The sequence below is a fragment of the Chelonia mydas genome, chromosome 1 (genome assembly GCF_015237465.2).
Source record: "Chelonia mydas isolate rCheMyd1 chromosome 1, rCheMyd1.pri.v2, whole genome shotgun sequence".
Classification (NCBI taxonomy): Eukaryota; Metazoa; Chordata; order Testudines; family Cheloniidae; genus Chelonia; species Chelonia mydas.
This window is the reverse complement of record NC_057849.1, coordinates 3,762,751-3,776,799: the sequence shown is the minus strand read 5'-3', so window position 1 is coordinate 3,776,799 and position 14,049 is coordinate 3,762,751. Positions and strand designations below refer to the sequence as shown.

Here is a 14,049-nt window from a genome sequence, read left to right as displayed (position 1 = left end):
ATGTGGCAGCTGGGCTGAACCATGAAACTCGCCAAAGAGTCTGTTTAGAAAAGAAATTGGGTTGAAATGATGTTGGGTAGAGAAATGCAGTGGGACGAGGCAGGACACCACATAATGAAGCTGAATCTGGCAGGCTACCATTCCTGATACACGTCGTTTCATTTGATGCTTCCCCATACTGCTCTAATCCCACCGCGGGCTGAGCGTATTTTGTACTTGTCAATCAAAGTGCTCTACAAATCGAAAATAGCTGTTCCTCTGAGCTTCTCGAACTACAGGAGCTCAGATGACGAGCTTCTTAGAAATTATTACAAAGAGAACAAACGGATCGACAGAACGTGCAAAACACAGTGTCAAAAAGAACATTATTAAGGTTGCAAAGTCAAGCACTCACATGTTGGGACATGCCAGAAGGCCCTGGCAGTCTGAGTAGAGCCCCGCTCTGTGTATGCTTTGTGACGCTGTCGTTAACTGATTTGTGACGTTGCACTCCATATGATTCTATGAAAATATGCTAATGAGTGTGAATATAATGTAACTGGAATATGCTTCATGCAAAAGGTCTCTTGTAAGGTATCATTACAAAGCTTACAATCTATTGAGTGTGGTCATCCTATTTGTATAAATGTATCATTCTTGTAGAAATATGAAATATAATTCTGAGGTTCTATTGTAGCGTGACGATGCTGCCTGTGGGAGCCAGCTGAGGTCACTCAATGAGGGTGAACTGCAAACAGACTGGAGCAGACAAACCCCAAAGACTGTTGGATATTCCAATACTTAGATTTACCCAGCCAGCCCAAAACAGCTTCTACAGCATCTCCCTGGTTACTCAGAAGCCCAAATAATGCAGTTCCCTTAAAGTGATCCAGCCTCAGGCCTCCATCCAGACACACCTGGATGATAAATTCTGAAAATCTGATTTCATCATATAAAAGAAAAGGTTCTCCTGACCCCAAAGGACCAAACCCTAGACCCGAGTCAAATGATAACTCAGCTCTTACCCAAAATACATGCTTATAGTAAATTCTTATTAACTAAACTAAAATTTATTAAAAAAGAAAAGAGAGAGAGTGTTGGTTAAAAGATCAATATACAGACAGACTTGAGTTCAATTCTTGAGGTTCAGAAACAGCAGAGATGAGCTTGTAGTTGCCAAAAGTCCTTTTAGAAATAGTCCAGAGGTTATAGTCCAATGTCCATATTCAGGGAGACTCCCGTCAGTGACTGGGGATCTCAATCCTTATGGCTTAAGGTTTCCCCTTCTTGAAACCCAAAGCAGATCTGAGATGAAGAAGGATCGTGTCCCAGGGTTTTTATACATTTCCAGCAGCCTTTTGGGCTGAGAAAACAATAGTCTTAACTTTCCTTCTTCTAAACATCATGGCAATTAGCACAGGGTAATTTATCCATTAAACAGTTCAGACACAGGTTACCACAATCTTCAAAGAGACATATAGACAATTATACTATTTCACTCAAGTGTCTTCCTAAATGTTCATATGACTTTTCTGATCTTTGAATCAAAGCTATAGCCATAGACAAGACTTGTTTGCTGACATCACAAGACCTGAGCAAACATCTATCCTATCTCTAACAATGCAGGCTTGCATTTCAAAGCTCTATTCATTTACGTCTCTTCCTAACAAGTCTTTAGAGTTTGGCCCTGGGTCAGGTCAGTCTTTGAGTTAATTAACTCTTTCTGGCCCTATCACCTTTCAATGAGATATTATATTACACTCATAACATCACGTGTAGTTATGCGAAGTGTGGGCCATTAATGGTCATCTAGAATCTTGATAGGTTTCAGAGTAGCAGCCGTGTTAGTCTGTATCCACATGCATCCGATGAAGTGAGCTGTAGCCCACGAAAGCCTATGCTCAAATAAATTTGTGAGTCTCTAAGGTGCCACAAGGACTCCTGTTCTTTTTGTAGAATCTTGATGGCTCCCATCAACGAGGACAATTGACTGGGCGGTGCGTGGTTTACTTGCAAGCCTTCCTGTGAGTCAGGCCAGGACAATGAAGGCTTGGGGTCTCACAGGACATGTGACCATGTCACCTAGTACTGGAATCCATCTTTAACCTGGTGCTTTTCCATTTAAAAGGAGGCATGGAGACCCAGAGAGGCAAAAGATTCCTGCCTTGTGCCAGAGCCATATAAGGGGGTGGAATAGAACAAAGAAGGCTGCAGTCATGAGGAATCCCCTAGCTGCCACCTGAGCTGGAACAAGGGCTGTACCGGGGGAAGGATCGGGCCCAGACTAGAAACGAGTCTAGTCTGTGAAAGAAGCTTATTGGCACATCTCTGAGGGTGAGGTTTCATCTGTAATCAGTTTCTTACTGTATTAGGCTTAGACTTGCATGTTATTGTTTTGTTTTGCTTAGAATTTACTTTGTTCTGTCTGTTTTTACTTGGAACCACTTAAATCCTACTTTTTATAGTTAATAAAATCACTTGTTTATTGATAAACCCAGAGTAAGTGATTAATACCTGGGGGAGGGGGGCAAACAGCTGTGCAAATCTCTCTCTCAGTGTTATAGAGGGCAGACAATTTATGAGTTTACCCTGTATAAGCTTTATCCAGAGTAAAACGGATTTATTTGGGGTTTTGATCCCATTGGGAACTGGGTATCTGGGTGCTGGAGACAGGAGCACTTCTTAAGCTGTTTTCAGTTAAGTCTCCAGCTTTGGAGGACGTGGGTCAGACATGGGTCTGTGTTTGCAGCAGGCTAGTGTGTCTGGCACAACCAGGCAGGGCTCTGAAGTCCCAAGCTGCCAGGAGAAACAGGCTCAGAGGCAGTCTCAGCATATCAGGTGGAAGTCCCAAGGGGGTCTCTGTGACCCAACCCGTCTCGTGATTAATCTGTCTGACTCAGAGCAGGGCCTTCATTTGGGTCCCTCACATCCAAAGGTGTCCCCTAACCACCAGGCTATGGGGTATTCTGGGGTGGGGCTTGTGACAAAGCAGCCCTGCCTGGGGCTACTTCCAATAACAAATAGCAATATGACAGATGTGCCTGCCTCAGTTTCCTCTGTAGTTGCCCATGCAAAGGAGTATTGTCTCACCCTTCTGTCTAGTTCATCAGCCCCCTTTCCAGGCCTCCACTGTCCGGGCCTCCCCTCAAGACCTCCCAGACCCGCTTCCCTCCGCAACTCTTCTCCCGTCGGCCCCACTCAGGTCTCCTGTGAGAGGGCCCCTGGCAGGATTCCACTCGTCCCTGCCTCCCAGTCGAGGAGTCCTACCCCTGTTCTGGGGACCCTCCTGCCAGGACCCCCCTTGTTCCTTGGCTCCTCCCACAGCCCTCCACTTGGGTGCCAGGTCTTCTGCCGTAGGGCTCCCTGCGTTGGCACACTCCTCAGACCTCCTGGCTGTGAGCCCTGCATCTGGGTCTGGCTTACGCGGTCCACGCTGGCTCTTCCCCTCGTTCCTAGGAGCCTCCCTGCCACCCAGCAGGGCTCCCCGGCTCCAGCCAGCCCCCGCCACCAGCTGTCCTCCAAGCTCTCTATTGGCAGCTTTCCCTCAGGCAGGCCTCTGCTGCTCCTTCGGTCTCCCCAGCCCCCCCCCCGCCCCCTCCTCCGGCCCAGGTGCCCTCACTTACACCCAGGCTGGGGGCAGCCGTTGAGTCACAGGCACACTGGACTTGGGGGGTGGGGGGCTCACTTTGGGCAGTCACAGGGCTCTTGCTGTCCCTTCCCTTGGAGCTGGTCCACTTTGTGTGGTGGCTGGAGCAGAGACGCGGCCCCGGTTCTCCCCAGGGAAGGCCCCCGTCACTGGGCTCGAGAGTCGGTCTCTAGCTCTTTGGCCCGGGGAACGTCTAATGAGTTTCACAGGAGATTGAGAAATCCACTGGGAGATTGAGAAAACGGAGACGGACTGGATCCAGCGGTGCGGCCCTCCCCTCGGATGTCGGGGGCCCACGTTCCAGTGCTCGGCTGAGTCTGAGCAGCAGCTTGACCCTGGGTTTCCATCCCAGGTGAGTGCCCTGAGCCCTGTCTAACCTCTGGACCCCCCCCCCTTTTTAAAAAACGTGACCTATGTGGAGGGGAGGGAAGTCAATCTACTTACCAATTCTGTGCTGGAGTTCCTCCCTCGGGCTCCAGGTACTTACACCGGCCATGCAGCCCCAGGCTTGCAAGAGCCAACAGCGGCATTTTCTATAGGAACCTTTTCAGTACTGACAGTGGAAATGACCATTCCCTTTCTTTCTCTTCTTAGGAACCCGGTATCTGCCTTTCCCATAAAGCAGCTCCGCTCACCCGCACAAGTAACATTTCCAATTCCTTCTTACGAAGAGCACTCCAGAGCAGCTGGTCCAGCACAGCAGTAAGAACGCAGCCTCGCCGGACTGACAGTGCCTGCTAGCGAGTTGTTATTTTGACTGTAAAACAAAGGGCTGGAAGGGACCTCAGTAAGTCATCTTGTCAGGTCTAATGCACTCAAAGCAGGACTGTAGCTATATATCAACCCCCACAGGGGTGTCAGCAGTAGGGGTCAAACGTGGGACCTCTGGAACTAAATGCATGAGGGGTTTTATGACCCCTGCGTGAGTTGGCCTTATATACATACGTGATACCTTCGTCAAGCAAACCAGGGATTAGGACGTCTGACCACTGGAGATCTCCTGCCTTCATGTAGGCTCACCCTGGCTATTATATTGAAGACTGAATAATACAATTAGTTGTACTACGTAACCAGTTGTTTCAGCATCTGCATTATGGAGCACAGACAAAATTCCAGATAAGAGAGGGGGAAAAAAACACCCTTTGCAGTGACCGTAGCTGTCAGGCTTTGTCGAAGTTCGCGGAGAGGTTTCATCTGTTGCTCTGTGAAACTGACCCCAGCGTAAGGGGAGTGAAAAGCGGGCAGGCGTGAGCAGCCCCGTCTGAAGTTCTCACGCTCTCCTCGGCCCTGTGGAGGGCAGCAGAGGAACGTGGCTGTGAGCCCTCTGCTCAGAGGGGCTGGGTGAATTCAGCCTGGCCAGGCTAGGCAGAGGTGGACACAGGACCTGCCATTAGAGGAGGGGGCGGCTGGCCCAGTGGCCTGGCACTGACACAGACCAGCCCTACAAGAAGTCCCAGCATGGGGCAGTTCTGGAGTAACCTGCTCATAAGGAGAGTTTTTTTCCTCACTCATCGGCTGTTGGATGGCTTCTGCCCTGCAGCTTGTGGGTGTCTGTCCCCTGGGATGTTTAATGTATAGCCACGGATGGTATGATCGCCCACAGAAACACATGAGAGGAAGTAAGGCCTAGTAGTTACAGGATGTGCCTGGGCTTTTGGGGCCCCGGGCTACACCCAGTTTTGCTACCAAATCATGTGTCACCTTGAGCAAATCACTACCCTCCCCTTGTGCCTCAGTTTCCCCATCTGTAAAATGCAGCTAACGCTGCTGACTCAGCTCACAGAGCAGGAGAAAGGGGGTTAGACTGACTCATGGATGTGTATGAAGCTCACTGAGACCCTCAGATAGACTGTATGGGAGACAGGATGGGCCATGGATTGGACACCCCCCTGGTAGCTAGGAGATCCCCATTCAATTCTCTGCATCACTGTCAACTTCCTGCGCGGCCTTGGGTGAGTCACTTATCCTCTCTGTGCCTCATTGGGGACAACAACCCTGCCTTGCCTCACAGGGCTGCTGTGAGGATAAATACCCTACAAACCGGGAGCTGCTCAGGTACTACAGTGACTTGGCACGTGAGAGACTGAGCAAGAAGGAGCGATGGGCATGCACAGTAGCATCTCCTGTGATGTGGCTTATTCTGGGCTGGGCTGTGTTCATTGCGCCTGACGGAAAGAGGGAAGGGAAAAAAACCTGAGAAAGTCAGAGCTGAATATTAGAGAGACAAGGTGGGATGGACACAGCTGCATCTACACTGCAAACAGCATCTGAATATTAAGCATTTAAGGCACCTGCAGCAGGTTTATATCAGTGCTGTGGGCTCCCTCTGGCTCGGAGCCCCTCACTGGGATTCCCAGGGCGGCAGTATAAATATCCCTGTGCGGGTTTCCAACCGCCTGCCACTCCCCACCCAGGTCACAGGCAGAGATTCCTCAACCCCAGCTGGGCAGGAGCCTGGTGCATTGTTGGCATCAACCATCTGGGTTGGGGGCAGCTCTCCGGCATTCAGCAGGGCCCAGTGGGGTGCGGACTGTGATTGGAGCGAGAGGCAGGGAAGCTGCAGCTGGGGGGGAAATGGCCCAGTTTCTAGGCCCTTCCCTATTCAGATATTTCCAAAAATCTGGGGAAAAGCTAGTTCTGCCCTGCTCTGCACCTTGTGCTGCGCCTGGCACCAGGGCAGAGTGGGTGTAAAGCGCCCCCGTGTCAAAATATCAAGGGCCAGATTCACACGATTAGTGATGTTTATTATCATTTCCGTGGCAATCGGTCGGGGCCCCATAGTACTCGGCCCTGAAGAAACAAAGAACTCAAAACCAGCCCAGTCCCCAAGAGATTGCAACCCAGGGTCTGTGCCCCAGCCGAAGCCTGCTGCTGGGTCCCACGGGGCTGGAGGCAAAGACGGCTTGACACCGGTGCGACCGGTGCTTAGCCCAGGAAGCTGGTCTCAGAGGCCAGCAGCCGTATGGTTTGAGACAGGTATATTCCAAACACCTAACACGCCGGACATCCCTGAGTCTTGGGGTATGGCTGGAATCTGAACCACAGCCCTGGCTGCCTGCCAGTGGCCCCTATCTTACAAAAACAGCCTGAAGCAGGACAACCAAACTGGATCCAAATACCGATCACGCAGCGTAGGCTCCTGTCTAGAACGGTGGCTGAGATCCTGCAGCGCATTCACCGCGGGTAGTTAATTGGCAGCTGGTGGCTGCCGTACCCTAGCAGGGGTTGAGGTTGGGGCTCCCTGCACTGTGGCTGCCCATCTTGCATCTGCTCCGGGCACTCCAGCCCCCAGCCCTGTCCGTCTGGCACCTCTCCCCAGCAAACACCGCGCAGGCCAAATCATTAATGAAACAGATCAGGAGATAGTTTGCCGTTTTTGCCAAAAGCAAGCGACTGAGCCCTGACGTGTGGCTCGGTATGTTTTCTCTAAGCCCTGGTCTACACTACGGGGGACGTGGGATCGATCCACGTTACGCAACTTCAGCTGTGTGAATAACGTAGCTGAAGTCGCCGTACTTAGACCTACTCTCCGCTGTGTCTTCACTACGGTGAGTCGACGGCTGCCGCTCCCCCGTCGACTCCTATACGCCACCACCATGAGAGGTGAGGGGGAGCCGATAAGTATAAGAACTACTGGGATGGCTCTCAGGGGTCCCAGGGCTGTGAGTCACCTCGGTACCCCCTGCCTCGAGAGCGGGAGTCTCGCTGGCGGTGGCTGGGTGCTGGCTCCTGGACACCACCTGCCCGTCAGCCACTCAGGCGCCTTCCTCTGGGCTAGGCCAGCCCTGACTTCACCCGACAGGTTAACGGCAAGGGCACCTCCACTTCTGAGCCCCTGTGAAGCATTCCCCTGTGACATCCAGCCCCTGACACTGGCTGCTTAGAGAAATCCAGAATCTCTGCCCCAGAAGGAGCAGCATAACCCAGTTTTGACGTAAATCTCCACTCCTGTATTACACACGCGCGTGTGAGCACGCACAATAAAATAAAAGTCGGTGTGTTTAAGAAGAATGGAGAGTTAACTAGAAACGAGAGAGTGGTGGAAACAAATGGTTACAATATAACATCACAAAATGAGAACTTGGGTCAATAGTTCCCTTTCCTACTAATAAAGTAGGTTCCTCCCTCTCAAAGTTTAGTCTGTTGCAGAGCTGGCTGGATTCACATGAACCAGGATCCAATTTTTCACGAGAACATCCCCTCACTCCAAGATGTCTCCTCAGTGAAAGGATCCAGAGGGCCTCTCCCCACTCTGTGTTATTCTCAAATAGTCTTTTGTCTCTGTTCACAGGCAGGGCAATCCTCTTTGTTTTTATTGTTCCTTCATATACCTCCAAGTGGTGCTGATTGTTTGCAGTTGTCTCTAATGGTTTTCCATTGATCACCTTGGGATGGAGCAAGGGTGGACAACTGAGCCTGGCATTACATCCCCGGCTAACCAGGGTGGGGTGACGATGCCCTCCAGGAATAGCCATCACCAAGGCACACTGCCCTGGTGACTAACTTCTACTCCAAGCCCATAAAGCACACTGTCAGTATCAATGTGTTATTCCTTAACTATTACCTGGACATGCATTTTGCAGTGGTTATGAAGCTTGACAAGTTACAAGCTTTCTGCACATACCTTACATGCTACTCTTTATGAGTTAATATACTGAAAGACTTGTGTGCGGTGTAGGGAGTTTGTCAGGCCTGAAATGAGAGTTGTTTGCAAAGAACAGGGAACTCTTTGCCAGGGCCTCAGTGTCACAAGGACCTTTCTAAATAATGTACAAAAGGAGAAATGATCAGATCAAACAAGTGAGAGGAGGAAAGGGTTAATTCTCTGTTGCTCTTCCCCACCTGAGCCAGTCTCCGAGGCCAGGTCCCTGGGGCTCTGGGCTGGCTCTCAGTCCCTGCTGGGATTCACAGGGCAGCAGTATAAATATCCCTGTTCCTCAGCCCTGGTCAGTGCAGATTCCCTGCCGCCTGCAGCTCCCCGACAGGGTCACAGACGGAGATTCCTCCTCCCCAGCTGGGGCGGGAGCCTGGTGAGTCGTTTGTGTGAATGAATCTGTGAAGGGGCGAATGGAAACAGATGAAAGCTGTGAAATGTCTGAGCTGGGGTTGGATAGCATGGGGGTGTGTAACTCTAACTGCCAGGGCAGGACGGGAGCCGGGGCATGGAGATAACGCTCCTGTGACTGCGCTGAGGTTCGGTGTTAGGAAGAGGTCACCGGGTTACCCTGATCCAGTCCCACGGGAGTCCCTGGGGTCCTGCTGTTGAACTCAGTGGGCTCTGGACTGGGCCGTTCTGGGTTACGTGACTGTGCAGAGTAAACCTCATTGGAAACCTGCTCAGGCCCTGTGATATTCTACACCCCAAATCCCGAGGCCGTCACTCAGGCAACACTTCCATTAACGCCATAAGGACCCCAGGACTGGGTCCATTCCAGCTGGCAGAAATTAGCTGGTTTCAAGGATCACACAGCATCACACACACACCCACCCATATTTCTGCAGGGTTCACACAAGACTGTGGCCAGCAGCAGCCTTTCCGCACTGCGTGTATGGGGGAAGGGAAGGGAGCTGCTTCCAGTCTCGGGGGGGGGGGGGGAAGAGATGATCTGGCCCATGTCTTTGCAGAGCTCATCTCTTCCTTCCTCACCCTCTCCGTGTCTGGAAGCAGCTTGTCCCTTCTTACCCACACCAGCATAACCCAGCCACCTCCTGTCCCCCGGCTACGGCACGGGCAGGAAGGGGTTAAGCCCTAAGGATGCATTGTGCACCAGGGCCCAGGGAACCTGACTGCAAGGGCTTCAGAGAACCGGGCCAGAGAAGTGGCTTAGTAGGGGAGGATGCCTAAGGGGCGGAGCAGCCCCACGCTCCCTGGGGCCAGGATCCAGGGTGTGGGGCTAGGGAGTGAAGAGGGGTGCTTAGCACCTGCCACAGGGGCTGTTGTGGAGCCTGTAGGTTCGGGACATGAACAGGCTGGAAATTGTTTCCCCTTCCTCCCCCCCGCCACTCCGGAGCTTAGCTGAGGGGCAGAGAGGCTTCCTCATGCCAGCGCTGGGAAGGGCTTTGGCACATGCAGGTCTCAGCACCTCCTGGCCAGCGCCCTGGGCCGGAGGGTCTTGGGTTTTCCCGGGGCTAAGCTCTCCGATAAGCTAAGCTCTCCGATGAGGGGCAGGTTCTCCGCACAGCGCTGGGAGCAGGAAGTGCCCCACTGGGGGTGGATCTGGGGGAGCAGCAGAGCTGGGGAAGGTGAAGGGGCAAAGCAGGGAGAGGACAGCGAGAGGGGGAGCATGTAAAGGGCTGATGGGTGGGCAGCAGAGTCAACAGGTAACCGGCCGCTGCCTGGTGCCTGCCCACACTCACCGGCCACTGCAGCTCGCAGCGCCCAGCCAGTGACGATGGGAAACGGGACGGGGGGCAGGGCCCTGCTGGGCGAGAGCCGGCACATAGTGGGGGCTGCGCTGATGGACCAGCAGGGGGAGTGGTCAGCCCCATGTGCTGCATATTTGCCCTGCCACCAGCCTTGCACAGCCACCCGCATTGTCGGTGTCATAAATATAAAGGGAAGGGTAAATCCCTTTAAAATCCCTCCTGGCCAGAGGAAAAATCCTCTCACCTGTACAGGGTTAAGAAGCTAACGGTAACCTTGCTGGCACCTGACCAAAATGACCAATGAGGAGACAAGATATTTTCAAAAGCTAGAGGGAAGGAGAAAAAAACTCTCTCTCTCTCTGTCTGTGTGATGCATTTGCCGGGGACAGAGCAGGAATGGAGTCTTAGAACTTAGTAAGTAATCTAGCTAGAGATGCGTTAGATTCTGTTTGTTTAAATGGCTGAGAAAATAAGCTTTGCTGAATGGAATGTAGATTCCTGCTTTTGTGTCTTTTTGTAACTTAAGCTTTTGCCCAGAGTGATTCTCTGTGTTTTGAATCTGATTACCCTGTAAGGTATTTACCATCCTGATTTTACAGAGGTGATTCTTTTACTTTTTCTTCTATTAAAATTCTTTTAAGAACCTGATTGCTTTTTCCTTGTTCTTAAGATCCAAGGGTTTGGGTCTGTGTTCAACTATGCAAATTGGTGAGGATTTTTATCAAGCCTTCCCCAGGAAAGGTGGTGTAGGGTTTGGGGAGGATTTTGGGGGGAAAGACGTTTCCAAGCGGGGTCTTTCCCGATTATATATTTGTTAGACGCTTGGTGGTGGCAGCAAAAAAGTCCAAGGGAAAAAGGAAAATAGTTTGTACCTTGAAGAAGTTTTAACCTAAGCTGGTAAAAATAAGCTTAGGAGGTTTTCATGCAGGTCCCCACATCTGTACCCTAGAGTTCAGAGTGGGGAAGGAACCTTGAGAGTCGGCCACTAGACCCCCCCACTCACCACTGTGGGGCGGGCATCTGCCAAGCAGGGGTCTGGCCAGCAGCAGGACCAGCCAGTGCCGATTTCTTTTTAAGAACAAGTTGGGTCACTTGCAGGAGGGCTTAAATATGGGACTGTCCCTTTAAAAACGGGACGTCTGGTCCCCCTGCACTGACTGCAGCTGCAGTTCTCCGGAGCAGAGCTACCAGCGTCCAGGCTTAAAATGCTGCCCCGGCGCAGCTGCACCGCTGTGGTTCGTTAGTGGAGACGCTCTGCGCTGAGGGGGGAGAGCTCCCGCAGCAGCGTAGTTAATCCTCCTCCCCCAGAGGCGGTAGCCATGTCCACATGGGGGTTAGGTTGGTGTAACTACGGCACTCAGGAGTAACCCCTGAGCAACGTAGTTATGCCAATATAGGTCTGTGGTGGGGACCAGAGCTTAATTGAGATTGGCTTCACATAGATAGGGCCAAATCCCGAAAAAACTTGCAACTTTACTCAGGTGAGTATGTTCATGAAAATCAATGGGAGTTGCTCGTGGTGGAGTTTACTTGTGTGCTAGTCGGGTCAGGGTCTCAGAGCCTGAAGGATCCAGCAGGGGGATTGTGAATGAAACAGGTTCTGTTCTCACCCCATTATAAACTGGGAGTGACTCCACAGTAGTGAGTGTGAAACTGGGGTAAGTGCCAGAAGAACCAGTCCTGTGGCTGCTTTAACGCACGTTCACAGTCACCGCTTGAGCCCTGAGAGTGACTGTAGCAAACGTGCGGAGGAGAGATTCTGCTGTGGACAGCAACACCAGGAGGGCACGCCCTGCGTCACCTGGGGCCAGAACCATCCGAACCATCTTCCCTCTTCTGGAATGGAGACCTTCCGTAGCAGGAGAGTTGTAATGGTTCCCACATGGGGAGCGTGGCCTAATGGTCATGGCTGCAGCTTGTGACTGCCAAGTGGGTTGTGTGGAGGCGATCCCGGGCCCTCCAACTACACCGGTCAGCCCTTTGGGCTACCAACAGTCTGGCTGTCCTTCCTGGGCCTCTTCCTCTTGTCCACCACGCTTGGGGTCAGCTTAGTCCAAAGTTTCCCCCTAGTGGGGAAACCCAAACCACAATGGCTAAGAGGGGGTTACCAATGTCCACAGTCCACAGGGAACGTCCCTCTCTGGTTGTCTCTGGGGTGTGTCCCTCCCTTCTCTTGGGGAGGCCCCCTTTTGGCAGCTGTGTCAGAGTCTTTGGCTTCCCTCTGGTCTGCTAGAGCTGTGGGCTGCAGGTCTGCTCACCTCCAACTCTGCCACCCAAACAAGCTAATTCCCTGCCTTTTAATTGCTCCCACAGATGAAGCATTTGCTGGAAGTTTGGTGGGCTGGGGTTGTCTGAGACCAAAATAATCCCTCAGCCTCTTGTAGCTTACTGTGGAGTTTCTACACCCCATCACAAGAGTGTTTCTGGATTATGGTGCACCTAACAGGCAGCTGTCACACAATGAAGTTTTTGATGGTATCTATGATTCTCTCAACAAATGCATTCCAGTCCTAGCTGACCCTCAAGTTCTCACTGATTTTCTCTTTTGCTGTTAGTTATTGGAAAATGAATAAAAGATCCAAGTGATGGTACATGATGCCAGCTGACAATCACACTCTTTTTGACCCTGTAACTTACATCCTGACCGGCATCCCGGGTACGGAGGAGTCTCATGACTGGATGTCCATCCCCTTCTGTCTGATGTACGTTGCAACACTTTTTGGGAACTCACTCCTACTATTCATCATACTAACAGAACAAAGCCTCCATGAGCCAATGTATCTATTTGTCTCCATGCTGGCCGCTGCTGATCTGCTGTTATCTACCACGACAGTGCCCAAGATGCTGGCTCTATTCTGGTTTAGAGCAGGGGAAATTTCTTTTGCTGGCTGCCTGACCCAGATGTTCTTCATCCATGTCAGTTTTACTGCCGAGTCGGCCATCCTGCTGGCCATGGCGTTTGATCGGTACGTTGCTATCTGCGACCCCCTGAGATACACCACCGTGCTAACCAAGTCTGTGATCGGGAAGATGGGGCTGGCAATTGTCACAAGAAGTTTCTGTATCATTTTCCCTCTCATCTTTCTGGTGAAGCGGCTGAATTTCTGCAGAACCAACCTCCTGCCTCACAACTATTGCGACTACATGGGCGTAGCACGGCTGGCCTGTGATGACGTCACAGTCAATGTCTGGTATGGCGTAGCCGTGGCTATTTTAGCAATCGGTTTGGATGCTGTGCTCATTGCTGTATCTTATGGGTTGATCCTCAGGGCCGTCTTCCGGCTCCCTTCCAAGGACGCCCGGCTCAAGGCTCTCCGCACCTGCGGCTCCCATGTCTGTGTCATACTGATGTTCTACATGCCGTCATTTTTCTCCTATTTTGCACACCAGTTCGGGCACATCATCCCAGGTTATATTCTCATCCTACTGGCCAACCTGTATCTGCTCATTCCCCCCATGTTAAACCCCATCGTTTATGCGGTGACAACAAAAGAGATCCTGAAACGGGTGATCTATTTTATCGATGTTGCAGCAAAACCTTCCTGCTGAGCTAAAGGAGGCAACAGAAAATGCTTTGGGACTTGGAAATTAAAGCCAGGTTTTCATTGGAACTATAGGGATGTTGTAACTATGTACTTACACTGTGTAAGCTCGAAAACTGGTCTCTCTCGTCAAGAGAAGTTGGGTCCAATGAAAGCTATTCCCTCCTCACCTTGTCTCTTTAATATCCTGGCACCGACATGGCTACAATAACACAGCTCTCTTCCACAAAAGGCAGCCAGACTGAATGAGTCTCTGTTCTAAGATGAAGGGAAACAACAAACCAAGAAAGCACAAAGGTAAAATCAGCCTGTGAGAGAGCACGGTGTGTGCATCTCCTCCGTGACAAGCTGCATCTGAGCTGCACTCTTAGTATATATTTGTCCCAGATCACTGGGTGGGGGCTCGAGCCGGTTTTCCATTGTGTTATTGGAATGGAACCCCTAGATACTGACCCCGGCCCTTGTTGCTGCCAACTCTGACAGGCAGAAGGGTTACATATAAAATCCTTTTTTCAG

The 14,049-nt window shown here is 51.4% G+C and overlaps 1 protein-coding gene across 1 annotated transcript; it reads left to right on the top strand.

Annotated features, from left to right (window-relative positions):
- Positions 1-12,583: 12,583 nt before the first annotated feature.
- Positions 12,584-13,540, top strand: LOC102943084 (olfactory receptor 52B2). Its single transcript, XM_007070671.3, has one exon. It carries the CDS (start codon positions 12,584-12,586, stop codon positions 13,538-13,540), a length of 957 nt encoding a protein of 318 aa, XP_007070733.3.
- Positions 13,541-14,049: the final 509 nt, after the last annotated feature.

What these genes read in the sequence shown, in the direction of transcription:
- LOC102943084 (XM_007070671.3), top strand. Translation starts at nt 12,584, where the DNA reads ATGATGCCAGCTGACAATCACACTCTTTTTGACCCTGTAACTTACATC.